Genomic DNA, 25,713 nt, shown 5'->3' with positions numbered 1-25,713 from the left:
GGAAGCCTTAAATACTTATTATTAACATTTATAGGTGATCTAACCTCACTTTTCTAGTGACATCCGCTACGTGACAGGTAATCTGTCAATATACTTGAGTGAGATGAAATAACATCTAACAGCAACAATAGAAGTGCTTTTGAGTGTTGATTGATCTATTTTGTGTGATTTACAAGATCTAAAACATATTAGTTGATGAATAACTAAGAAATAAGGAAGAGTTACTTAGTGACATTTGCCTGGTGACATTCGCCACGTGGCATGTACATGTGATCTAACCTCACTTTTCTAGTGACATTCGCCACGTGACAGGTAATCTGTCAATATACTTGTGTGAGATGAAATACCATCTAACAGCAACAATAGAAGTGTTTTTGAGTGTTGATTGACCTGTTTCGTGTGACTGACAGGATCTGAAACATATTAGTTGAGGAATAACTAAGAAATAAGGAAGAGTTACTTAGTGACATTTGCCTGGTGACATTTGCCACGTGGCATGTACATGAAAATGCATATCGATATCTCGATATTTTGATATTGTCATTATATAGGTTACAAAAGACTAAAGGTGGAAGCGCATGCGCTATGACTTCTGCATTCTGCTTATGGCTCCTGTGATTCTGAATTCTGCCTATGGCTTGTGGATTTTCATTCTACATAAAAATACATAATGCATAGCCACGGGCATAACTCACTGTAGCCGGTTCTAAAACGTATCGCGTTATCAAGAAAAAATAATTAAGGACGAATATTACACATTATATTTATTAACACGTAAGTATTATCACTATTTAATTATCCATGTAATGAAAATACAAACTGATAATGATCGTATATAATTATTCGTGTAAATTGTCCCAATTTCATAAATATATTATTTTGAGGTTAATTTGATTTTGTGTGCACATTTCTGGAATTGTAATTTATTGCAAAATAAACGAATTTTCACATAATTTTCGGTACATTTCATGCTTAATGCTTTAAATTTATAGAATCAATCCTCATGGCCTACGATCACATGGATTACTGTCATAATAATAATATTAACATGTCCGAAAATGAAGGAAATGAAAACTTGAATCCTGAAGTGATGTTACAGGATGACGAAAATAGGACTTTTGATGACATGTTAATAAATATTGTGAAAGGCTATCCACACCTATATGACAGTAGTTCCAAAGATTATCGAGATGTGATAAAAAAAGAGAACTCTTGGGTAGAAATATCTAAAATTTTAGACACGCCTCGTAAGTTTTATTTTTTAATGTTTAACAATATTAACAATGAACTATTCAATTCATTAACATGCATTTGTACTGAAGTTGAATTCAATCAATTAGTCGATTATTAAATTTATATATTTAATATATATTTCAGCTGACGTTTGCTGCAATCGATGGATTCGTTTGAGAGAATCTTTCTCTAAAGAAAAAAAGAAGAGACAAAATGAAACGACTAGTGGAAGTGGAGCCTCTAAAAGACGAGGATTTATATACTTCGAATCTATGAAATTTATTGACAAATTTGTCAAAACTAGGAAGTAAGAATTCATTACTTTTGATTCTATGATCTTATTAGCGAGACACTATACAGTGTAGATCATTATAATTTATTATTTAACATTATTATTTTAAAGAACTTAAGATTTTACTGAAATTTATGATAGAATCAGAATTCATAATTCTAGAAGTAGATTTATTATATTTATTATATTTATATTTCAATTTTTCTCGATTATCTGTGTTTATCAAGGAGAATTAATTGACATGTTTTACCACATTCTTATTAATTCGCAAATTTAATCAAATATAATATGATTTCAGTTCGATGACCAATATCAAGTTCAAAAGTCAAAAAAGTTCTAATATTTCTGATTCGAAAGACAAGGATTTAAATAAAGAAATTTCGAATTGGGTGCAGCATGGCAAACAAGTTCTAGAAGAAGAAAGAACTCCATTGGTACAAATTGATAATACATTTTCACCATTAAAAAAATCCCTAATGTCGGAAACATCATCCACTATCAGCAATTTTGATGATGCGTCATGCGCATCTTCTTCGACATCAGAAAGTAATACGAACGATTTCGTACATGATTCATTGTTAGCTGGATTACCTATTAATTCTTCACACCTTTCTCCAACGAGCTCTACTTGCACTTTCAAAAAGCCGTCATATATGAAAGGCAAATTTAATCCAAATATCTCAGTTAAAAAAGACGGTAAAAAAGAATGTGAAAACGATGATTTCGAAATATCTTTCATTAATTTAAATAAAGCAGTTACCGAACATTTAAATTCTAAAAAATATGGTGCACAAATGCAGAATGATCTAGATACTTCATTTTGCAATCTGATTATGGCAGAATTGAAGCAAATGGATAATAAAGAAAAACAGATAAAAAAACAAGAAATCATGCAAATTTTGTGAAGAAAGGAAAACTTGTGAGTAAAACGATTTTAGTAATAAAATATATAATTTATGTTTATACGTACATGTAATACTCTTGCTTTAAGAATACTGTGATATTGTTTATTATTCAGTTGTGATTATAAAGTTTATTATTAAGTTGTTATTATTATTAAGTTGTGATTATTAAGTTTATTATTAAGTTGTGTGTATTAAGTTTTGTAATAAAATATATGGGTATTATTATATAATAACAATAATAATAATAATAATAATATTTAAAAAATCTTGTACTATTTATTTTATATTTACATAATAAATACATATTAACATTACATTTCACAATATAACACACGTGTGTAATCAATGATGAAATGTTTAGATGAAGTCTTGATTTTGTCCTCTCGTTACGTAATCATACTGCCAATCGACAATTCCATTTGGAGTCATAAAATAATTGCAAAGACTGTCCCTAATATGTGTCGCAAATTCTACACCATTTTCGTTATTTTCAATAATTTCATCATTGTTTTCAAATTGTATAATATTACCTTCTTCGTTCCTTAAGAAATTGTGCAAACATATAGTTGTTAAAACATATTTATTAATATTTTCAGGAGTCGCAGCGATCGGTCTATTATAAATACCCCACTTTTTTGCCAAAATTCCAAATGTATTTTCTATTATACGCCGGGCTCGCGAAAGTCTATAATTGAATATATTTTTGCGTTCCCCCAAATACCGTCCAGAATATGGTCGCATCAAATGCTTTCCAATGGGAAATGCTTCATCTCCAATAAAAAAATAAGGCATTTGTATATCGGTTCCGCTTAAGCAACTGGTTCCTTCTGGAATATCCAGCATTCCATTCTCCACATTCAAGTCGCTGTTTCCATAAATTCCCGCATCACTGTTTTTCCCCATGGATCCAATATCGACCAAAGTGAATTTATAGTTGTAATCACACACAGCCATAAGCACGATGCTGTATCGTTTATGATAATTGAAGTACAACGAACCAGAATTCGGGGGGCATTGAGCATCGACATGTTTTCCATCTATTGCCCCCAAGCAATGTGGAAAATTCCATAATTTCCAAAAACCCTCAGCAATTTGCAAATATTCTTCTCTCGAAGGAGGTCGTAGATAGATAGGACTAAGAAGTCTTCCAAATACGTCACACGTCTCTTTAACTATTTTATGTACGGTTGATAGACCGACACGATAGGCAAAAGCAATTGTTGGAACTTTGTCACCAATCAAAAATCTGTAACATCATTATCAATATTATGATATTAATTACCAAATTGTTTTTACACATATGTATTGTTAAATTACGAGTGATCCGCATATATACCTCAATGTCAAAGCAATTCGATGCTCTGGTTCAAGTGCCCGTGGACTTCGTTTTATTAAACTTGGGTTAACAATGTCCATCAAGTGCTGGAATGTTGGCAGTGTCATACGTGTATATTTATGGAACATTTGTTGATCTCTTTTTATTTCTTGAAAAAGATTATAAAAAGCTCCTTGCTGTCTTCTTCTTGTATTAATTGGTCGTACCCAGATACGGCGACGGCGACGACGGTTGATCCGGTTTCTACGACGTTGCACCAAAAGTGCTTCCATGTAGACCAGAGTAATTAACATTAAATCGAAATCATCCATTTCTAAAAAGAAATGTAATTCAATCCAATGCAGTCTTCTCGAATTAAAATCACACTTAGAATTGTAAGAACTAATTGCAAAAATGTTAAAGAACGACCAAACAGCACAAACATCAAATATCAAAATGAATGAAGAATATTCAATGATATATAAAAAATAATGAAATATTATTCGAGAAAATTAATCAAATTAAGAGAATGTTTCAATAATGAATTTTTACTTAAACTATATATGAAACAATAAATTACAATTTCAGAAATGTGCACACAAAATCAAATTAACCTCAAAATAATATATTTATGAAATTGGGACAATTTACACGAATAATTATATACGATCATTATCAGTTTGTATTTTCATTACATGGATAATTAAATAGTGATAATACTTACGTGTTAATAAATATAATGTGTAATATTCGTCCTTAATTATTTTTTCTTGATAACGCGATACGTTTTAGAACCGGCTACAGTGAGTTATGCCCGTGGCTATGCATTATGTATTTTTATGTAGATTGAAAATCCATAAGCCATAGGCAGAATTCAGAATCATAGCGCATGCGCTATGACTTCTGCATTCTGCTTATGGCTCCTGTAATTTTATGTGCTTCCACCTTAAGTGCGTACTATTTATAGCATTATGTGGAAAATTCATTGAAAGAAAGGTGTAGTGAGTGGATTAAGTGTCTAAAATCCGTAATATTAACGGAATTAAGATTTTTTCGTTGTGCTCTTTGTCTAGTGACTTGTGCCACGTGGCATGTGCCTTATATGGCGTGTGTCACGGAATGCAGCTTTATGTGTGGTTCGATGTTAATATCCTGGATAACTCTCGTTGAGGAGATTAGTGAAACTCGGATAAGCCCCGCCAGGGCCTGTCAATACGATGAATAATAGCAAACAATCCATTGCGACCTTGTGATTGATCTAGGGAATCCCTCTAGCAGACATCTATAGTAGGTGGAACCAATGCTGCGTGACAGGCACGGGGCACTGTATATAGTGATGTTTAGACTTTTGAAATATATTGACTCTGAAGTTGGTTTAGTGGCGCTATTAGTATGCATGGTAATATACGTGAACGTCATCAATAGTACGGGTAACCAATGCATAATATGATATGTGAATAATCAGTTAGTGTAGCATAAAGTGCAGAGTGGTGATTGATATTGTGCAGTTAGCATCATAGGTATTAAAAGTGTTCGAATACAAGAAGAATGAATAATAACATAATAATATTATTACAATATTTAAAGATCTGGGAATTTGCAACCGGATTAGTGATCCCCACAAGGCGACACCCTTAGTATGTGAATTTGGGCTTGGCCTAGTGAATTTGAGCCTGGCCTGGTGAAATTCCACTGAGAGACAGCTATTACACGAGTTCGCGCCTGGACTAGTGAATTTCACTAGGAGACATCTATAGTATATGTACTTGTGCCTGGTCTGGTGAATTCCACCAGGGGGCATCTATAGTATGTGAATACGCCTGGACTGGGGAATTCTACTGGAAGACATCTATAGTATGTTAATTTAGGAATACAAAGGAATACAATGTAAGGAATACAAAGATAGTATAGCATAAAGTATAGTCGGTGCAAATAATATTGTGCGACTCTCTTGCGCACTACGCAGCGGAAGATAGCATAAACAGAGTATATGAATTTGAATTAATATATACAAGTTAAGATAGGTAGAATAAAAGACAAGTTAGGCAAACAAAGGACAATATAATTAATAAAAATACAGATGGAGAATGGAATAAATAAATTATGAGTACATTAAGTAATTATTTATTATTATTTTTGGAGCATTTTTTACATTCGCTGCACTCGGAATATATTATATTATTGCGTATGGAAGTAATTAGTGTACGTTGAAGAACAACCCTTGCGGAGGTGAGGTGGAGGATCACTCTATCGCTTAGGGCTGTGCGATACGCAGCGATCCTTAAGACTCCCATTATTAGATGACACCTCTGCAGGGCGACTCGCTTCGGTATAAGTAACTTTCCTTTGCGAGGCATGATGACCTGAAGATCTACTAGAAAATAATTGTTATTATAAACATTGGATGAGGAGGGTGTAATTATACTTTTATGTCAATTACTTACCGCAATAATAAGTTGAAAACTTCGTAATTAGTGTGTGCTTGAACTGAGCGTTTGACTCGGTACGCATTTGCTATTGAAGTGTCGCAGTTCGGGCAAAGAATGTTAGGAATGTGAACTTTTTATAAAATAAGTTCTTTTGAATTGTACTATCAGGACAGTTTAAATCCTAATTGGGACGCCGTGTACTACCCATCTAATAACCGGAAATGGTCTCTACCAAGGGCATATCTCGAGAAGGAATGGAAATTAAAACCGGAAAACGGCACGAATGTTGTTGCCGTTCAGCAGACTATTAGAAGACACTGACCGGAAGTGCAATCTTTGGGCGATGCGCAGTGGATTTATGGGCCCTTCCGAGGATGCGCGTTGTATGGATGGGCATCACAAGTCATCATACTATCAGATTATGCACACCGGAAGTGCAACCTTTGACCGCTGCGCAGTAGATCTGTGGGCTTCTCCGGCGTGCGTAAAGGGGTGAGAGGACATCGTCACTCAAGGTACTATCTGATCGCGGGGAAACCGCAGAACCGGAAGTGCAAAACTTGACTATTGCGAGGTAGATTGCCTGTGTCTCTTTGGAGTGGGGGTCAGATGGAATCATACCTGACTGGTTGCTATTTGTTGATTGGTCGCCCATTTATGGTCTGAGACCACGAACTATGAAAGTCTAGCTTTTAGTGAATTCCACTAGGAGATATCTATAGTATGTGTATTGTGCGCCTGGTCTAGTAAAATCCACTAGGTGGCATCTATAGTATATGAAACCGCCAGGATTAGTGAATTCCACTGGGAGTATCTATAGTATGTGTACTGTGCGCCTAATCTAGTAAATCTCACTGGGAGGCATCTATAGTATGTGAAACCGCCTGGATCAGTGAATTGCACTAGAAACATTTATAGTGTGTGTATTTTGAGCCTAGTCTGGTAATGTGAATCGCGCCTGAACTAGAGAATTCCACTGGAAGTCATTTTGATATATCAGTGCGTCTATCGATTAATTGGTGGAAATATATAAATTATAAATTGAACACCAATTTTTTTTGAAAGAATTATATAATTTTAAAATATATTAATTTTGTAATAATTTAATGTAATACAAATTGTATAATTCTTTTTAAAATAGAATTATTAATTTTCATAAAAATTTTACGTTAATTTTTAAAGAAATATGATATTGAGATATTTAACAAATAATAATTTAATTAATACACACAGGTCAAAATAATCACTTTCGTAACTATGTAATTTAAACATAGATTTACAACGTAACATAAAGAAAAATAAATAATCAGAATCATTAAATTTTTGAGAGAAAGAAAAAGAAAGAAGAAGAAGAGAGGGAGAGTGAAAGAGAAATCATATTTTATTTTCTTGTATTTTATTACACACTTTAATAAATTTTTAATTATCGAATATAGTAAATATATAGTTAATTTTATAGTTTATAATGTATGCTGTATGTATATTATTATGTTTCTTTACATTACTGGAGCATTTTTATATTGTTTATTATTATATACAAGAAAACCCAAGAAAAAAGAATATGATAGATTAGAAAAGAATAAAATAAATAATGAGAGAAAGGGAAAGATATAAATAAAATATTTCTTTCGTATTAGCCCGGGTCTACAATAGCTATAGTAAGCCTTAAACCGTAAGAAATGAACCAATCATACTTATTATTCTTCTCTAAACTCAATTATGATTGGTTAATTTCTTACAGCTTAAGGTTTACTACAGCTATTGTAGACCCGGGCTTACGTAACATACCTCCTAAATCTTCTTTAACCGTACAATATTCAAAGGACAGCAATATTATAACACGTGTTACTATTTATGCTTCTATGCACATATTTATTGTATGGTAACAAATATATTTACATTACATAGCAACGAAAGCGATTCTTTTTTTTATCTAAGGTTGCGTTTCTTTTGGATGCTCACGCGCTGAAAGCATTAGCCCGGGTCTACAATGGTTATAGTAAGCCTTAGGCCGTAAGAAATTAACCAATCATAATTGAGTTTAGGAAAGAATAATAAATATGATTGATTAATTTCTTACGGCTTAAGGCTTACTATAACTATTGTAGATCCGGGCTAATGCTTTCAGCGCGTGAGCATCCAAAAGAAACGCAACCTTAGATAAAAAAAAGAATCGCTTTCGTTGCTATGTAATGTAAATATATTTGTTACCATACAACAAATATGTGCATAGAAACATAAATAGAAACACGTGTTATAATATTGCTGTCCTTTGAATATTGTACGGTTAAAGAAGATTTAGGAGGTATGTTACGTAAGCCCGGGTCTACAATAGCTGTAGTAAACCTTAAGCTGTAAGAAATTAACCAATCATAATTGAGTTTAGAAAAGAATAATAAGTATGATTGGTTCATTTCTTACGGTTTAAGGCTTACTATAGCTATTGTAGACCCGGGCTAATACGAAAGAAATATTTTATTTATATCTTTCCCTTTCTCTCATTATTTATTTTATTCTTTTCTAATCTATCATATTCTTTTTTCTTGGGTTTTCTTGTATATAATAATAAACAATATAAAAATGCTCCAGTAATGTAAAGAAACATAATAATATACATACAGCATACATTATAAACTATAAAATTAACTATATATTTACTATATTCGATAATTAAAAATTTATTAAAGTGTGTAATAAAATACAAGAAAATAAAATATGATTTCTCTTTCACTCTCCCTCTCTTCTTCTTCTTTCTTTTTCTTTCTCTCAAAAATTTAATGATTCTGATTATTTATTTTTCTTTATGTTACGTTGTAAATCTATGTTTAAATTACATAGTTACGAAAGTGATTATTTTGAATTGTGTGTATTAATTAAATTATTATTTGTTAAATATCTCAATATCATATTTCTTTAAAAATTAACGTAAAATTTTTATGAAAATTAATAATTCTATTTTAAAAAGAATTATACAATCTGGTAATACAACAATTTGTATTACATTAAATTATTACAAAATTAATATATTTTAAAATTATATAATTCTTTCAAAAAAAATTGGTGTTCAATTATCGATGCATTTGATTTAGATTTAAAAAAATCGCTTTTTTCACTATATAAAATAAATAGATTCATTATTATATACAATAATATACAATATAAATTTATTCGTTTATTTATACACATTAAAATTATAATTTATAATATATACAAGTAGCACAACACGTTATAAAAGAAATATCAAAAGAAGAAAATTGTGAAAGAAAATATGGAAGGACCATTAAATATTAATGAAAATAAAATTGACAAATTAATTGACATAATAGATTTAGATCCAATAAAATTACTAACACCTGATGATGTTTTGGATCACGTACAAATGCACGATTCCACAGTGTAAGTAGAAAACTAAATTTATACATATTTTACTAAAAACTGTTTTATGTAAAAAATATTTTTTTAAATTTAATTATAATTATTAATATTTTTTTAAATATAAATAGTTTTAAAGTAATATTTAATAATTATATATAATTATTAATTTTTTAAAATATATTTTGTGCATAAAATAAAATTGTAAAAATTATAAATATACAGGGTGTCAGGAAAATTTTGGTCCATACGAAGTAAGGAGGTAGATTGGCTCAAATTAAGAAGGAAGGACTTGTACTGTTTTGTGATATTCGCAATAATTAACGAAAAATTAAATAAAGAATATCGGCCAATCTGCGTGAGTAGAAGCGCGCGGCGACGAGAGTCGTCCCACTGTAATCTTATACTAGGCGCGCGGCGAAGCGATGGGCGGATCGTTCTCCGAGACATGATGGTGGCGTGCGATATATCGCAATACCGCGTCGAAAAATGACCCGTCCTTTTAGTGACGAGAAAATGATGCGCTATCATTTCCACACCACCTTGCGGTAGATAGCATGGTGCGCTTTTTTTATAGTGGTTTCCCCCATAGGCCTATTCCACTCTCAATTTAAATATTTGTGAAAATTGTTCAAAATGCCGTTACTGTACGCAGAATGTATCGTAAATGTAAAAAATTGATGATGACAGTACCTTCACAAAAATTGATCCGTGGTTGAAAATCCCTCGATAAAATGTGTTACACACGTTGGTAATGATACGGACGTAATCCATTACACGTAAAGCGTGATGTACCGCGTATCGCGAAAAACCAAATTCATGTGCCACATGACACACGCTAGTTCCAGGATTTTCATAAAATGCTTCAAGAATCCTTTCTTCATCTCGTACACGAAGACGCACTGCTGGACCGGTTATCCCGATATTATGCACGATACCCAATTTCACATAATTATTGCACAACTCGTAAAACTGTACGTTCACTTGTCTTTCGTGCACGCCCGGAAAATCATTCCACGTAAATTACGGCCGCGCGATAAGTATTTTCTCCCGCTAGCCCCTATGCCACAATCATATCCGTATATTCCTGCAGAGTACACTTCATTTTCACTATTAATTTACTACGCGAACACAAGATTTTTACTAAAACCGTCTGAGCTCTCGCAGGCTGTTGCCAGAATGCATACGCCAGTAGCACGCAACTACAGCTGAGCGGACATACGAGTGTGAGCGGACATACGAGTGTGAGAGTACGTGTGAGCTCGGCGCCTGCGCATTATGATTACACTCACATGTCCGCTCAGCTGTAGTTGCATGCTGCTGGCGTATGCACTCTGGCAACAGCCTGCGAGAGCTGAGACAGTTTTAGTAAAAATCATGTGTCGCGTAGTAAATTAACAGTGAAAATTAAATGTACTCTGCAGGAATATACGGATATGATTGTGGCATACGGGCTAGCGGGAGAAAATACTTATCGCGCGGCCACAATTTACGTGGAATGATTTCCCGGACGAAAACCAAGTGGACGTTTTTACGTGTTGTGCAATAATTATGTGAAACTAGGTGTCGTGCATAATATCGGGATAACCGGTCCAGCAGTGCGTCTTCGTGTACGAGATGAAGAAAGGATTCTGGAAGCATTTTATGAAAATCCTGGAACTAGCGTGCGTCATGTGACACACGAATTTGGTTTTTCGCGATACGCAGTACATCACGCTTTACGTGTACCCTGGAAAAAATAAGACGTTTGTTTGGCGTTTACATGAACGTTTGTGGAAGTTCGTCGAGAGTTTAAAAACGATTAGTAAAGAGTTTGTAGAACAAAAATTGCAACACTGCAGCGTTTAAAAGACGTTTGTACGTTATAGCGTAAACGTAAACGTTTGAAAAGTGTGAGTAAACTCTGTACACGAAGATGTATCAACGTTTACTGAACGTACTCTGAAAAATGTTACCTCAGCATTGCAAAACTTTCATGTAACATTATATAAAGAGTTTGTAGAACAAAAATTGCAACACTGCAGCGTTTGATAAGCATTCAAAACCCAACAGCGTTATGTAAGTGCTCTTACAAAGTTTGAAAAGCATATAAACTCTCAGAAAACCCTCACTCAACGGTTGTTAACGCTTTATAAAGTTTCTTATTTTCGCCAGGGTAATGGATTACGTCCGTATCATTACCAACGTGTGTAACACATTTTATCGAGGGATTTTCAACCACGGATCAATTTTTGTGAAGGTACTGTCATCATCAATTTTTTACATTTACGATACATTCAGCGTACAGTAACGGCATTTTGAACAATTTTCACAAATATTTAAATTGAGAGTGGTATAGGCCTATGGGGGAAGCCACTATAAAGAAAGCGCACCATGCTATTTACCGCAAGGTGGTGTGGAAATGATAGCGCATCATTTTCTCGCCACTAAAAGGACGGTTCATTTTTCGGCGCGGTATTGCGATATATCGCACGCCACCATCATGTCTCGGAGAACAATCCGCCCATCGCTTCGCCGCGCGCCTAGTATAAGATTACAGTGGGACGACTCTCGTCGCCGCGCGCTTCTACTCACGCAGATTGGCCGATATTCTTTATTTAATTTTTCGTTAATTATTGCGAATATCACAAAACAGTACAAGTCCTTCCTTCTTAATTTGAGCCAATCTACCTCCTTACTTCGTATGGACCAAAATTTTCCTGACACCCTGTATATATATATATATATATATATATATATATATATATATATATATATCATTATTTATTATTAATTATTATTACTTAAATTACAGTGAAATTATTGGGTACGTTGACAGTATCGAATCTCCACGATGCGTAGGAACAAACAAGACGTACAAATTTTTCAAATTTTATCTGAATAACGGGAATAGTAAAAGAATCTAGGTCGTGGCGTGGGACGAGAATATTTCATTTATAGAACCCCACATAATGGTTAACCATGTAAGTATAATTTTATTTATAGTACAATAATCAAATTATCAGTTTAAATTCTTTAGTTATTTTATATCTTTGAAATTAAGTTTTAAAAACTTTTTCGACTAAAATGAAATTTTTTATTAAAATAATTGTATTTATATAATTATATGAAGAATATGATTATATTAATCTTTTATGTCTACAAAATTAGGTTATAAAAAATGTGTTATATTCAATTATTTATAATTCAAAAGTTAATGATATTTCGATTTTTACTATTAGGAAAAAGTTGTTTCTTCTTCATGGACAATTATCCTTATATTTTTAGACAAATATTCTATCGCTTATTTTATTTTTTATTTCTTTATATAATAAAGAATTATATTTATAATTTATATAATTTTTGAACTAATAAATATTTTACTTTTTAAAATATGTATAATATTTTTAACATATTCATTTCGTTTAACAGATTATTCATCTCGACGGGGTACAGGCGCGGCCTCCAAAAATGGCGCAATATAACAACGGTAATATGCCATACGAACTTTTAATTAGATCAACTACAATGTGTGTGTCGAATTTGGGCAAATTTGAGCCCCAAAATATGACAAATACAAATCCTGAACCAATTGAGTTATGCGAAGTACTAAATAGTACAAAATGCATTAGTAAGTATTATATTCTTTATATCTTTTTAAATTTACATACATATATATTATTAAAATTTTAAATAAATAAAATATAACAATAATATTATATAATTTCTATTTTTTCAGTCGTAAGAGGATATGTAAAAACCAATTTTGTAGGAACATTAAATAATAAAATTAATAAACTCATTGGATACGGGGCAATCACAGATGGGACTTATAAGTTAGAAATACATATTTGGTCTTTTGATACCGATGAATATGATGAATATGATATTACTAAGGGTGATCATGTCGAGATCATTGATGTTATGCAAACTTCAAGTAAGAATTTATAATATATAAATATATATTTTTTTTAATTTTATTCGTAATACATTATATACATTTTAGTATATTTTAAATATACTGTATTTTTATTATTCAATATTATATTATATTGGTTTGGTATATTAATGTATAGTGGATTATATATATATATATATATATATATATATATATATATATGTAAATAAACACAATATTTATGCATTAAATGATTTAAAATTATTTTTACTTTATTTCTAAATTTATCATATTACTATCGATTTAAAGTAATAAAATAATTAAAATTTATTTTACAAACAAAATTTTTAAATTTAAAGTCTCTAAGAAATCTTTATTTACAAAAAAAGTATTATATTATAATATTCTGTAATATGTAGTGTAGATATATATTACCCTTTTAAAAAAAAGGTAAAAAAGATGCTAAGCCCGCGTAAAAAACAGTATATGTATTTGCAAAATAGTGTATTATTAACTGTAAAAAAACTATTGTAAAAAACCTGTCTCCAAAATAGTGTTATTTTAAAACTGTAAAAAACTACTGTAAAAAACCTATCTTCAAAATAGGATTATTTTAATCTACAAAATAGTTATTTTAATCTGCACAAAATAGTGTTATTTTAAACCGTAAAAAATTGTTCTACAAATTATTTTAATTTTGTGTAAAATTGTATATCCTACAAAAATAATGATATCAAAAAAATTGCGCTAAGTGAAAATAAAAACTTATAAAAATATTTTAACCAAAAAAAGTTATACAAAATAGTTGTTTTAATTTTCTACATTATATCCTAGAAAAATGATGATATCCAAAAATTACGCTAATTGAAAATAAAAACTTAAAATATTTTAACTAAAAAAAATTGTACAAAATAATTGTTTTAATTTCCTACAAATAATATTAAAAAGTTGCGCCAACTGAATAAAAATTTTACCAATATAAAATATACATTTCTTTTTTATTTCCAATATTAAAAGAAAAATGATATTAAATGAATTGTAATATATCTATTATAAAAAATCGTTGAAAATATGAACAATCATACACATTGCAATAATCATATGCATATATCCTGAAAAGTTTAATTAAAAAAAAAAAAAAGGAAATGATAATACAAAATACAAAATTAAAAATTATTAAAAAAATTAAAAATTAGAAATTAATAAAAAAAAATAAAAATTTATATAAAAATTAAAAATTAATACATATAAAAAAATTTTAGTTAAAAAACTTAGCGCTGCTAATTTCATTAGCACATTATTCAACGTAGCAGCGCTAAGTTTTTTAACTAAAATTTTTTTATATGTATTAATTTTTAATTTTTAAATAAATTTTTATTTTTTTTTTATTAATTTCTAATTTTTAATTTTTTTAATAATTTTTAATTTTGTATTTTGTATTATCATTTCCTTTTTTTTTTTTTTAATTAAACTTTTCAGGATATATGCATATGATTATTGCAATGTGTATGATTGTTCATATTTTCAACGATTTTTTATAATAGATATATTACAATTCATTTAATATCATTTTTCTTTTAATATTGGAAATAAAAAAGAAATGTATATTTTATATTGGTAAAATTTTTATTCAGTTGGCGCAACTTTTTAATATTATTTGTAGGAAATTAAAACAATTATTTTGTACAATTTTTTTTAGTTAAAATATTTTAAGTTTTTATTTTCAATTAGCGTAATTTTTGGATATCATCATTTTTCTAGGATATAATGTAGAAAATTAAAACAACTATTTTGTATAACTTTTTTTGGTTAAAATATTTTTATAAGTTTTTATTTTCACTTAGCGCAATTTTTTTGATATCATTATTTTTGTAGGATATACAATTTTACACAAAATTAAAATAATTTGTAGAACAATTTTTTACGGTTTAAAATAACACTATTTTGTGCAGATTAAAATAACTATTTTGTAGATTAAAATAATCCTATTTTGAAGATAGGTTTTTTACAGTAGTTTTTTACAGTTTTAAAATAACACTATTTTGGAGACAGGTTTTTTACAATAGTTTTTTACAGTTAATAATACACTATTTTGCAAATACATATACTGTTTTTTACGCGGACTTAGCACCTTTTTTTACCTTTTTTTTAAAAGGGTAATTTTTTTAGGGATATCACTCTTTTTTGTACTATATGTTAAACATCTTTAAATAAATGAGCAAAGAACCCGCCACCACCCCCGTCATATTTCATTAAAATTCGACGGTCCTCTTTGCTTACTATATAGATATTCAAATCCTTCAAACTTCTTTGCTATTCTTATTGCAAAAATAACGGATAATTACAAATCAATATGTCATTAGAAATCTACATTTATTATTCACAATTAATACTTATAAATCCATTAATGAATAATCGTTGCTTTGCTTATCTAATTCATCATTGAATATATAAATGGAACGGAGAAAAAGTGAGTTATTTAATTCTATTTTTAATAGTAAGGAAAATAAAGACAAATTATCAAGAGACACGGTAGTGTTGGCAACTTACCTAAATATTTTTTCACAGTTCATCAAATAATGCAGAATATGAAGCAGTCTTCTCGAAATTATTGTTGATACATTACAACATTCTTTTATATGGGACTGATCGAAAGGGTTTTCTATCATTTTTATACAAATATTTTATAACTTATATTATACATTTACAGTTCCAGAAACGAAAAAGAACCAGCAACAATTAATGATAATGAAACTCACAAAAGGTAAGCAATGATTATTAATAATATCTATAAAGATATTTTATAATATAATTTATTATTTTATATATTTTATTTCAATCTTTTATTATAATCTTCTATTATATATGTTTCACGCATGATACTGTTTAACTTTTATTTAAATGTCTTATTATAATTCATATATGTATTATACATACAAATACATATAATTACTCATCGCAATAACTAATGATTGTTATAATACATATATATTACTATATGTTGCATGCGCAATACAAATGCATTATAATAAAAAATTAAAATAGACCATTAAAATTAAAACTAACCATTAGTTGTTGCGATACGTAACTATATGTACTTCTGCGTATAACACATATATATGTATTACAATAAAAGATTAAAATAAAGGTTAACCAAGTACTGTGTGTGCAACTCATATGCATTACAATAAGGATTAAAATAATAAAATATATAAAATAATAAAATATTATAAAATTTTTTATAGAAATGATAGATAACAATCTATTATTTCATTATAAAAATGTTTTATAATCTATTTTAATATTTTATTATCTTAATCTTTTATTATAATGCATATGTATTGCATACCCAATACTTGGTTAACTTTTATTTTAACACTTTATTGTAATACATATTGTAATACATATATATAATAAAAATATAGAAATATATAATAAAAATAGATGACAAAGAATTAATTTTTATTTTAATCTTTTATTGTAATACATAATATAAAAATATTTTATATTGTACAATATATTTTATACATTTCTATTTTCAGATCTAACGAAAAGGAAAATGAAGAAAATCCTAAAAAGTAAGTGTAACACATTATATTATTAATACATATGCGTAAGAAATGATAGATAACAAGGGAATAAAAATTTATTTTACTATTTTTATTGTAATTCACTTATTGTAATTACTTATTTTTTATTGTAATTCATATTTGTGTTGCACACACAATACATATATGCATTACAATAAAAGATTAAAATGAAGATTAATCATTTATTATCTATCATTTCTACTATCATTTCTAAACATATTTTATAATATATATTTTATATGTTTCCATTCTTTCAGAACCTACAATATGGAAGAAATGGAGCCAGAAATTGAATTGTCGTCCTTTTTACGTGTTGAGGCTGAAGCGGTTTTAAAAGAAAATATACTTAAAAAAAAAATACAAAAATTAATGGAAACACAAAAATTAATGGAAACACAAAAAGAATCGCCGCCACCAACGATGGCATCACTACCACCGCCACTGCCGCCGTCAACGTCGTCACCGCTGCCATCGCCGTCAGCGTCGTCACCGCTGCCACCGCCGCCGTCGTCACCGATAACGACAGCGGGGCAAGTAAGAGGTAAATAATTTTGAATTATATAATTGGCACGTTAATTATAAAGGAATCAGCTAAATGAATCAGCTATGTTAAAAGTTAATAAATCTATTACATTTTCAGATTTATGAATTTAACATTGCCCAAAGTATTTTTAGCCTTCTATAGAATTAAAATTTTTATTTTCATGAATTTTTGTGTCGTATAAATTATATTTTACAAGAGAAAATTTTAATTCACAAATAATTATTTTTATATTTTAAAAGGCTAAAAGTATTTTGCGTAATGTTAAATTCATGAATCTGAATGTACATATATTAAAATTAGATTTATTAACTTTCAATATAGTTAATCCGTGCAGTTCTTCTTTAAATATTATATTCAAATAAAATAACATTAAAATATTTCTTTTATTGTAGAACAACCGCGTGCACGATGGGCTAGAGCGGGACGGTCGAGAGGACGAGCCCGAGGCCGAAGTTCCAATCCAAGAACCTCAGCCCGTTATAGAAATAATATTTTTAATTTTTATTAATATTTAAATGTGTATGCGTGTGCGTGTGTGTGTGTATGTGTGTGCGTGTGTGTGTATGTGTGTGTATCATCATAACATAGAATATTTTTTATAAATGTGTCTTTTTGTTTTTTCTTTCTATGCTTTGCATAAACTACTTTTTATTTTTCATTTCCCTCTGCAAAGCATAAGCTATTTTTAATTTTGAAAATTTAAATATTCTACGTTATGATGATATAAAAATATGTTTGTATATGTGTACATGCGTGTGCGTGTGTGTATGTAATATCATCATAGCATAGAGTATTTATTTTTTCTTTCTATGCTTTTGCATAAACTACTTTTCATTTTTTTCATTTTTAATTTTCTTTCGCAAAGCATAAGTTATTTTTAATTTTGAAATTTTGAATTTCAATACTCTATGTTATGATGATATAAAAATATGTTTGTGTGTGTGTGTGTGTGCGTGTGTATATGTGTGTGTGTGTATACATCATCATACATAGAATATTTTTTTTTATAAATGTGTTTTTTCGTTTTTTCTTTCTATGCTTTGCATAAACTACTTTTTATTTTTAATTTTCTTTTGCAAAGCATAAGCTACTTTTAATTTTGAAATTTAAAAATTCTATGTTATGATGATGTGTGTGTGTGTGTGCGTGTGTGTGTGTGTATCATCATAACATAGAATATTTTTTATAAATGTGTCTTTTTGTTTTTTCTTTCTATGCTTTGCACAAACTACTTTTTATTTTTCATTTCCTTTTGCAAAGCATAAGCTATTTTTAATTTTGAAAATTTAAATATTCTACGTTATGATGATATAAAAATATGTTTGTATATGTGTACATGCGTGTGCGTGTGTGTATGTAATATCATCATAGCATAGAGTATTTATTTTTTCTTTCTATGCTTTTGCATAAACTACTTTTCATTTTTAATTTTCTTTCGCAAAGCATAAATTATTTTTAATTTTGAAATTTTGAATTTCAATATTCTATGTTATAATGATTATATCAATTGCAATAAAATGAGCATTATATTTTTTCAATGCCATTGCCAGAGCTGTGATGACTATACCAGAACCACTACCTATTTCTAAACAAATCACAGGTTTCATCGCATGCAGAATGTCTAAATCTTCTTCCAAAGCATCTATTAAAAGATACGAATCCTCAGAAGATCATAAACTGTCTTGAGTTCTTCGTCTGATAAATTAACTACTGGAGTTTCCATAAAATTTACGGTGAAAATTGTAAGAAATTTCTTTTATAAAACTTGCAAAGTAATCAATGTTAAGTAATAACAATCCGCTGCTTCAGCTCTATTTGACATATCCTATAACAAAGAGAATAGTTATGCATAAAAAATAATACTCTTCGCAACTTTTGTACGCAACTTGTAGTACATGATAGAAGCACAATTTTTTATAACATTCCAATAATTATATATGAAAATTGAAAATGATTTTCAAAATGCTCAAGAATTCTTGTAAAATAGGTAACAATAAGATATATATGTTGCTTGTGTAAGTAAATCGCAATTTTTTATCGTTACAATTCGATGAATAAACATATATTTTGCAATAAATAGTACGTACTGTGAAAGAAATATAAGAATAATAAATATACGTAAATTTGCAAGAAGAAACGCGAAAAATAAATGTTACTATTATTACATGCGCGCTGAACAGAAAACTTGACGTCACCTTGTGGCGCGAATTCTCTCGTCCAGTTGATCCACCGTAGGTTTCAAGAGACTCATAAGACCTTCCGTTAATGCATCCCGCATCGGATTTTCGCAAAAGTCATCTATCTTGTCGTCGATAGATGTATTGTCACTCGCTGTGTCCACGTCCATGTTATAGCTGTAGTGAAGTAGACACTACCGTGTCTCTTGATATACAGGGTGAGCCATTTTAATTAACGCACGCAATTATTTCGGAAACAAAGCATTTTAGAGAAAAATGTTTCAGACAAAAGTTTTATGGTTTCGAGGGGGCCATAAGATGGTATCATTGGTTTGACCTTGAAGAGTTATTCGAAGGTCACATGAAGGTCACCTTCAATTTCTTAAATGGAACCTACTATTTGTCATTGCATATTCTTGTAGCTTATCTCGAGAGCTTTCCAAAACACTATAATTAAATACCTTTTCGTTAAGTACTTTTTAAGTTATGAGGCTTGAAATAATTTCTTAATTTTACATAAACCGTAAAATATCTTGTAAAATATTCATTTTTCGATTATCTTACCTTAATACTTTTACGTACAAAATAATGAGAGGAATCAACTGGTGTAAAGAAAACACATAGTTGTTTTGAAGAAAAAATATGTAATTTGCAATTAACAATTCCATATTTTTTCTTAAAAACAACTATGTGTTTTCTTTACACCAATTGATTCCTCTCATTATTTTGTACATAAAAGTATTAAGATAAGATAATCGAAAAATGAATATTTTACAAGATATTTTACGGTTTATGTAAAATTAAGAAATTATTTCAAGCCTCATAACTCAAAAAGTACTTAACGAAAAGGTACTTAATTATAGTGTTTTGGAAAGCTCTCGAGATAAGCTACAAGAATATGCAATGACAAATAGTAGGTTCCATTTAAGAAATTGAAGGTGACCTTCATGTGACCTTCAAATAACTCTTCAAGGTCAAACCAATGATACCATCTTATGGCCCCCTCGAAACCATAAAACTTTTGTCTGAAACATTTTTCTCTAAAATGCTTTGTTTCCGAAATAATTGCGTGCGTTAATTAAAATGGCTCACCCTGTATATATATATATATATATATATATATAATCTGAAATAATAATATAGATACAATCTAATCTAAATATATAAATGTTATATGTATATTATTATTTTATATAATTATCTGAAGTGACACACTTAACCTTTTACAACATATTTATAAGCACCGTTAACACCACAGAGCGCTACTAACGCTGCGTCGCGTGAATCACTGCTAGCGCATTCTTGTGGCAGACGTTGGAAACGTATTTCTGTATATTCTTTGTTACGTTAAGAGGAGTTGACGATGACCATGACGACGTTTCTTAATCGAAATTTTCACATTTCAGACTTTGCATCATGATATCTCCGTTTACAGAGCACGTAGCGCAAAAATAAAAACACTTTTATTATTTAATTTAAACCCAAGCTATCGATTAATTCTACTAAGAACTCGATCCGTTGAGCGGTTATATGAGAAATAAAAATATCGAGTTATACTCTCAATCCGACTCGCGTAATAATACACGGAGTGCATTTTGCTTACGCTGGGACTTAGCAAAGACACTACCGTGTCTCTTGATATCTATACTTAAAGTTATAAAACTTTGATATAATTTTTCATATAACACATTTTTTTAATTATAATACCTTATTATTATTATTTTTACAATTTTTAGTTACGCCAGCCTATTTAATGGTAAATAATTTAAAAGACATTAAAAAAATTGATGGACATTTACCTTTATTATCATTATTAAATGGAACAAGAGTTTTACAAAAAAGGAAATTGGACGTTAATACAAACTTAAATCAGGTATTATTATTATAAAAACATTTTTTAAAAATATTTAAAAAACTTAAAGAAAATTATTCAAAAATATTTTATCAAATAAATAATATTATTAGAATCTTCATTAGAAATATAGTCGTAATAACTTATAATATAGATTACATATATAGATTATAATATTCATAATATTAGTGATAATTTGTAATACATATGTATATATTTCTTATATAATGACTTATAATATATATACATATACATATATCTTTTTTGTAGGATTCAAATAAGAAGATAACTACCAAAAAATAATAATTATATATAAAAAATGTTTATCTTATAATTTTTTCTCAATATTTTTGTCCATCTATATAATTTCTTTCTTTACGTTTACATTATAATTTATGTTTATGAATTTATAATTATAAATTTATTATTTATGAACGTTATTGATACATTAACACATGTAGAAAAATTTAATGAAGAATATTTTAAGATTATATAATGTGTATACTTAAAAATAAAAAGAAAAATCGATTCTTCTCAATTTTGTAAGAATTTGTCTATTCCAAAATAATCGTCATGTAATTGTAAGTTCGTCAAAAGAGTTTTATCAAGTGTAACTTTAGCAATAGTAATTCCAGCGTTCACACGTAGTTCATTATTATTTAAATCTAAATATTTAAAAGAAATATAATTACCGTGAATCTCTAACGTCTCTGCTAAAATTAAGGCTCGTTTAATTTTTAATAAATATTTAGGTTCTTTAAATCTCGGAAAATTGACAAAATTTCAACAAGCGCATCAACTCCTTTTAACTCAATCGTATTATCGTTCAAATTTAATACTCGCGAATTAAGATTGGTGGATAATCGCTGTGCAATTTTTACAGTACTGTAGTATTTGCTATTTTGCCGCATTACTACTTCCTCTAATGTCTTTAGTTTTTCAAATACAAATATTAATGCTTGTACTCTCATTTTCCAAACGACTTTTACCAACATTAAAAAGGCAAGTGGTGCACCTATATATAACAAAATATATTTCATTAATACTTGAAATATTATAAATATATATAATTATACATTTATATTTTGTAATATCTCACCTTTCTTGCAACTATTCTCAAGACACTTTTCGAATATTTCAGCTAACAATTTTCGACCAGGTATGCCAAGACTATTATTGTTCAATCTCAATTCCTGAAGAATATAACATGAGTTTTATGTTAATAAATTTGCTAATCCCTGAATACCAATTAGATCAAAAACATTACCACTTAAAGTTAAGTTTAGTAAGCTGGCTATTGGTCATGTATAATACTACTAAATATTCCAATATTTTTAGAATATCCATTTTCAAACGACCAGTGAACGTATCCTTCCATAAAAATTTCTTCAATGGAATATCCTTTTAATACTTCACCTATAGCTTCTGCAGTTGATATACCTAATGTATTTCCTTCTAAATCCAAGTACTTCAAGTAAGGACATGTCTTTATCGCTTCTATCACTTCAAGAGCTATATTATAAGAAACATAATAACAAAATAACAAACATTAATAAAAACATAATAAATAATAAATATACCCGCTGATAAATTGCGTTAAAATTAATATTTGTGGGCAAGTTAGAATTATAAAAATAATGATTGTACCTTGTAAGCTAAAAGAAGTTATGCTAAAAAAGAAAATTAAATTTTTTTCATAATTTGTATATAACCTCATACAGTTTGTGCATGTGTAAAGAAAAAACACCGGAAAATCTATATATCAAAAAATTCTATTTCCATACTATTTTCCGCGGTTCAACACGAATAATTAACCGACAAAGAAGACTGTAACCAAGTTTTTGCTGACATTTTTTAGTTTTTCGCTAATTTCGGTATATAAAATGTTTAAAAATAATAAAGCACTCCGTGCTCCGCAGTGCTCCGCGTGGCAATTTAAAAGTCCGTTTCAAAGGCATACCAATAAATAATAAAAAGAAATAAGTTAGTAAGTAAGTCGTAAGTTGGTAGAGTTTTCCCGCGCATATAAATGCCGTGTTCGTTATGTTTGCTTTCGTGCTGAAAGCATAATTCTATCTTTCTTTAATATATAATAAACAACAAAGATAGAATAATGCTTTCAACACGAAAGCAAGCATAACGGACGCAAGAAAAATTTTTGCACATAAAAAAATTTTAGTTGTAATCGTAAAGCTATAAGCAAATCGACCAATCACAATACGTAGTAATGATTTTGCTCGTCTTACTACGCACTATGTGATTGGTCGATTTGCTTACAGTTTTACGATTACGACAAAAATTTTTTTACGTGCAAAGACTCTAATCACGAATAATTTACGCTGTTTATTATTTGCGGATGCAAAGACGTACATGCTGCATGGTTTGGTGATTTGAAAGTGATATCATTAAAAAAAATTTATCAGTATCATTGATAAATAAATTTTTTATTTTGCTTATTATTTTGCATATTTATATTAAGAGAATTTTATTCTTAAAATAAATTAAATTATTATTATTACTGCAGTTGTTACTTTAATTAAATCACTTTTACTATATTTAAAAAACAAAATTATATATTTCTTTACATAAGTAATTTTTAACATATCTATTATTCCTTTGATTACCAAGATAAACTCTTAATGCTTGCCAAGAACGAACTCGCGAAAAAGCAACATAAAGTTGTCCATGATTGAAAACATCTTTACGAAGATCTAATCCAATTCTATCAAATGTCTGTCCTTGTGATTTGTTAATTGTCATAGCAAAAACTAATTTTATTGGAAATTGTCTTCTAGAAAAAGTAAAAGGATATACATTTTCACAATATAACGTTATACGATTCAAAAAAACAATATCTCCTGTTTTATCACCTGTTAAAATTTTACATTTTAACAGATGATCTGCAAGCTCTATAATCATTAATCTAGTACCATTACAAAGACCTTCATTGATACTTAAATTTCTAATTAACATAATGATACAATTTGGTCTTAAACGCAATTCATGAGGAGGAAGAGATGGTGGAGATAAACTATTTAAAAAATATTCCGGTAATAAAGTTTCACTTATATCACCATTATCGTTATTAATAGCACTATCTACACTTATATAAATTCGTTTATGAGTTATATCTAATAATTCCACAACTTTTTTATTTATCTCATCTACATCAATATTTCTTGCAGAAAGTATCGCACATTTAGACATTTTAATAAACTCTTTTTTTCGTATTAAATCTCCATATATATCTTCCACAATATCAGCATTAATAGACGCTATACAATATTCAGGAATTTGTATATTATCATTAGAATCATTTAATGTACCATCTCCAATGTCTAATAAAAGTTTTGCAAATTCTATTTCTTCTGGAAAAACTCGCATATTTTGTGTTAAAGAAATTTTTACAAAATGTTTCCAAATAGAACTAAACTTAATAGAAAGATTCACAATTTCACTTCGAGTAGCATGTACTTTAATAGGCAAAAGTTGCCTAAAATCACCACCTAATAAAATAACTTTTCCACCAAAAGGAAAATCGTTATTCATGATATCACGCAATGTTCGATCCATAATTTCTAAAGCATATCGTGGTGCCATTGGTGCTTCATCCCAAATAAAAATATCAATTTCTTTTAAATATTGAGCTTCCTTTGACTGGATTTTAATAGCTGATGATGAATCAGCAAATAATGGAACTGGTAATCCAAATATCTTATAAACTGTTTTTCCAGTAGGTAGTAATGTTGCTGCAATTCCCGTAAAAGCCATTGTACACACACGCTTCTTTCTAATTCTAGCTAAATAGTATATAGTTGTGTATACAGGGTTGTACAGGTGTATACAAAGTGTATACATTCTAAATAACTTTATGTTTTTGCAAAAACATAATCTTGACCGAATTCTAAGACGATTTTTCCTTTGGCAAAATTTCGTCCGAAGCTTAGTTTTTGAATTATTAAAGGAAGTAGTTAACGTATGACGGGTCGAATACAAGAGGCAGGCAAAAGTGGCGCGATTCACCGTCAGATGCGGGTGCTTACGCGGGGCGCCTGCTGCGATCAGCTGGTCGCTATACACATACAGACACACATGCGAACACATACATTCTCTGTCTGTCTGTCTGT

At 29.2% G+C, this 25,713-nt stretch overlaps 3 protein-coding genes and 2 pseudogenes across 5 annotated transcripts in view; 2 read left to right on the top strand and 3 right to left on the bottom strand.

The window, feature by feature from the left end:
* Positions 1–25,713, bottom strand: part of LOC145977641 (uncharacterized) — a 78,850-nt gene that overhangs the window by 31,415 nt on the left and 21,722 nt on the right. The gene's annotated exons all lie outside the window — the stretch shown is intronic.
* Positions 661–2,672, top strand: LOC145974945 (uncharacterized). Its single transcript, XM_083105084.1, has 4 exons — positions 661–774; positions 993–1,247; positions 1,378–1,540; positions 1,824–2,672. The coding sequence occupies exons 2-4, from the start codon at positions 1,004–1,006 to the stop codon at positions 2,428–2,430; spliced, it is 1,014 nt and encodes a 337-aa protein (XP_082961210.1). The 5' UTR covers positions 661–774; positions 993–1,003; the 3' UTR covers positions 2,431–2,672.
* On the top strand, positions 8,391–17,611 carry LOC145975336 (uncharacterized; annotated as a pseudogene). Its single transcript, XR_014439950.1, has 8 exons — positions 8,391–8,479; positions 9,392–9,570; positions 12,341–12,509; positions 12,958–13,156; positions 13,265–13,462; positions 16,134–16,187; positions 16,966–17,001; positions 17,271–17,611. The product of XR_014439950.1 is annotated as an uncharacterized LOC145975336 (transcript).
* LOC145975362 (SNAPIN protein homolog) lies at positions 19,258–19,953 on the bottom strand. Its single transcript, XM_083105799.1, has 2 exons — positions 19,753–19,953; positions 19,258–19,382 (listed from the first exon to the last, which is right to left on the bottom strand). The coding sequence occupies exons 1-2, from the start codon at positions 19,902–19,904 to the stop codon at positions 19,340–19,342; spliced, it is 195 nt and encodes a 64-aa protein (XP_082961925.1). The 5' UTR covers positions 19,905–19,953; the 3' UTR covers positions 19,258–19,339.
* The window catches only part of LOC145973991 (ran GTPase-activating protein-like), a 13,957-nt pseudogene continuing 10,335 nt past the window's right edge, over positions 22,092–25,713 (bottom strand). Inside the window, exons 3-4 of the transcript XR_014439600.1 lie at positions 22,686–23,098; positions 22,092–22,601 (exon numbers count right to left, since the gene is read on the bottom strand). The product of XR_014439600.1 is annotated as a ran GTPase-activating protein-like (transcript). The remainder of the gene's footprint in view (positions 22,602–22,685; positions 23,099–25,713) is intronic.

Source organism: Camponotus vicinus, unplaced genomic scaffold, assembly GCF_025532165.1.
Source record: "Camponotus vicinus isolate PSW18456_S1 unplaced genomic scaffold, iyCamVici1.0 SCAF_1, whole genome shotgun sequence".
NCBI lineage: Eukaryota > Metazoa > Arthropoda > Insecta > Hymenoptera > Formicidae > Camponotus > Camponotus vicinus.
Note: the sequence above shows the minus strand (reverse complement) of the source record. Positions and strands in the feature narration are given on the sequence as shown.

Bases quoted from the DNA above. Each gene is read 5' to 3' on its own strand.
- LOC145974945 (XM_083105084.1), top strand. From the start codon at position 1,004: ATGGCCTACGATCACATGGATTACTGTCATAATAATAATATTAACATG. The intron at 1,248-1,377 runs GTAAGTTTTATT...TATATATTTCAG, and splicing joins TAAAATTTTAGACACGCCTC to CTGACGTTTGCTGCAATCGA. The intron at 1,541-1,823 runs GTAAGAATTCAT...ATATGATTTCAG, and splicing joins AAATTTGTCAAAACTAGGAA to TTCGATGACCAATATCAAGT.
- LOC145975362 (XM_083105799.1), bottom strand. From the start codon at position 19,904: ATGGACGTGGACACAGCGAGTGACAATACATCTATCGACGACAAGATA. The intron at 19,383-19,752 runs GTGACGTCAAGT...TCTTTGTTATAG, and splicing joins GAGAGAATTCGCGCCACAAG to GATATGTCAAATAGAGCTGA.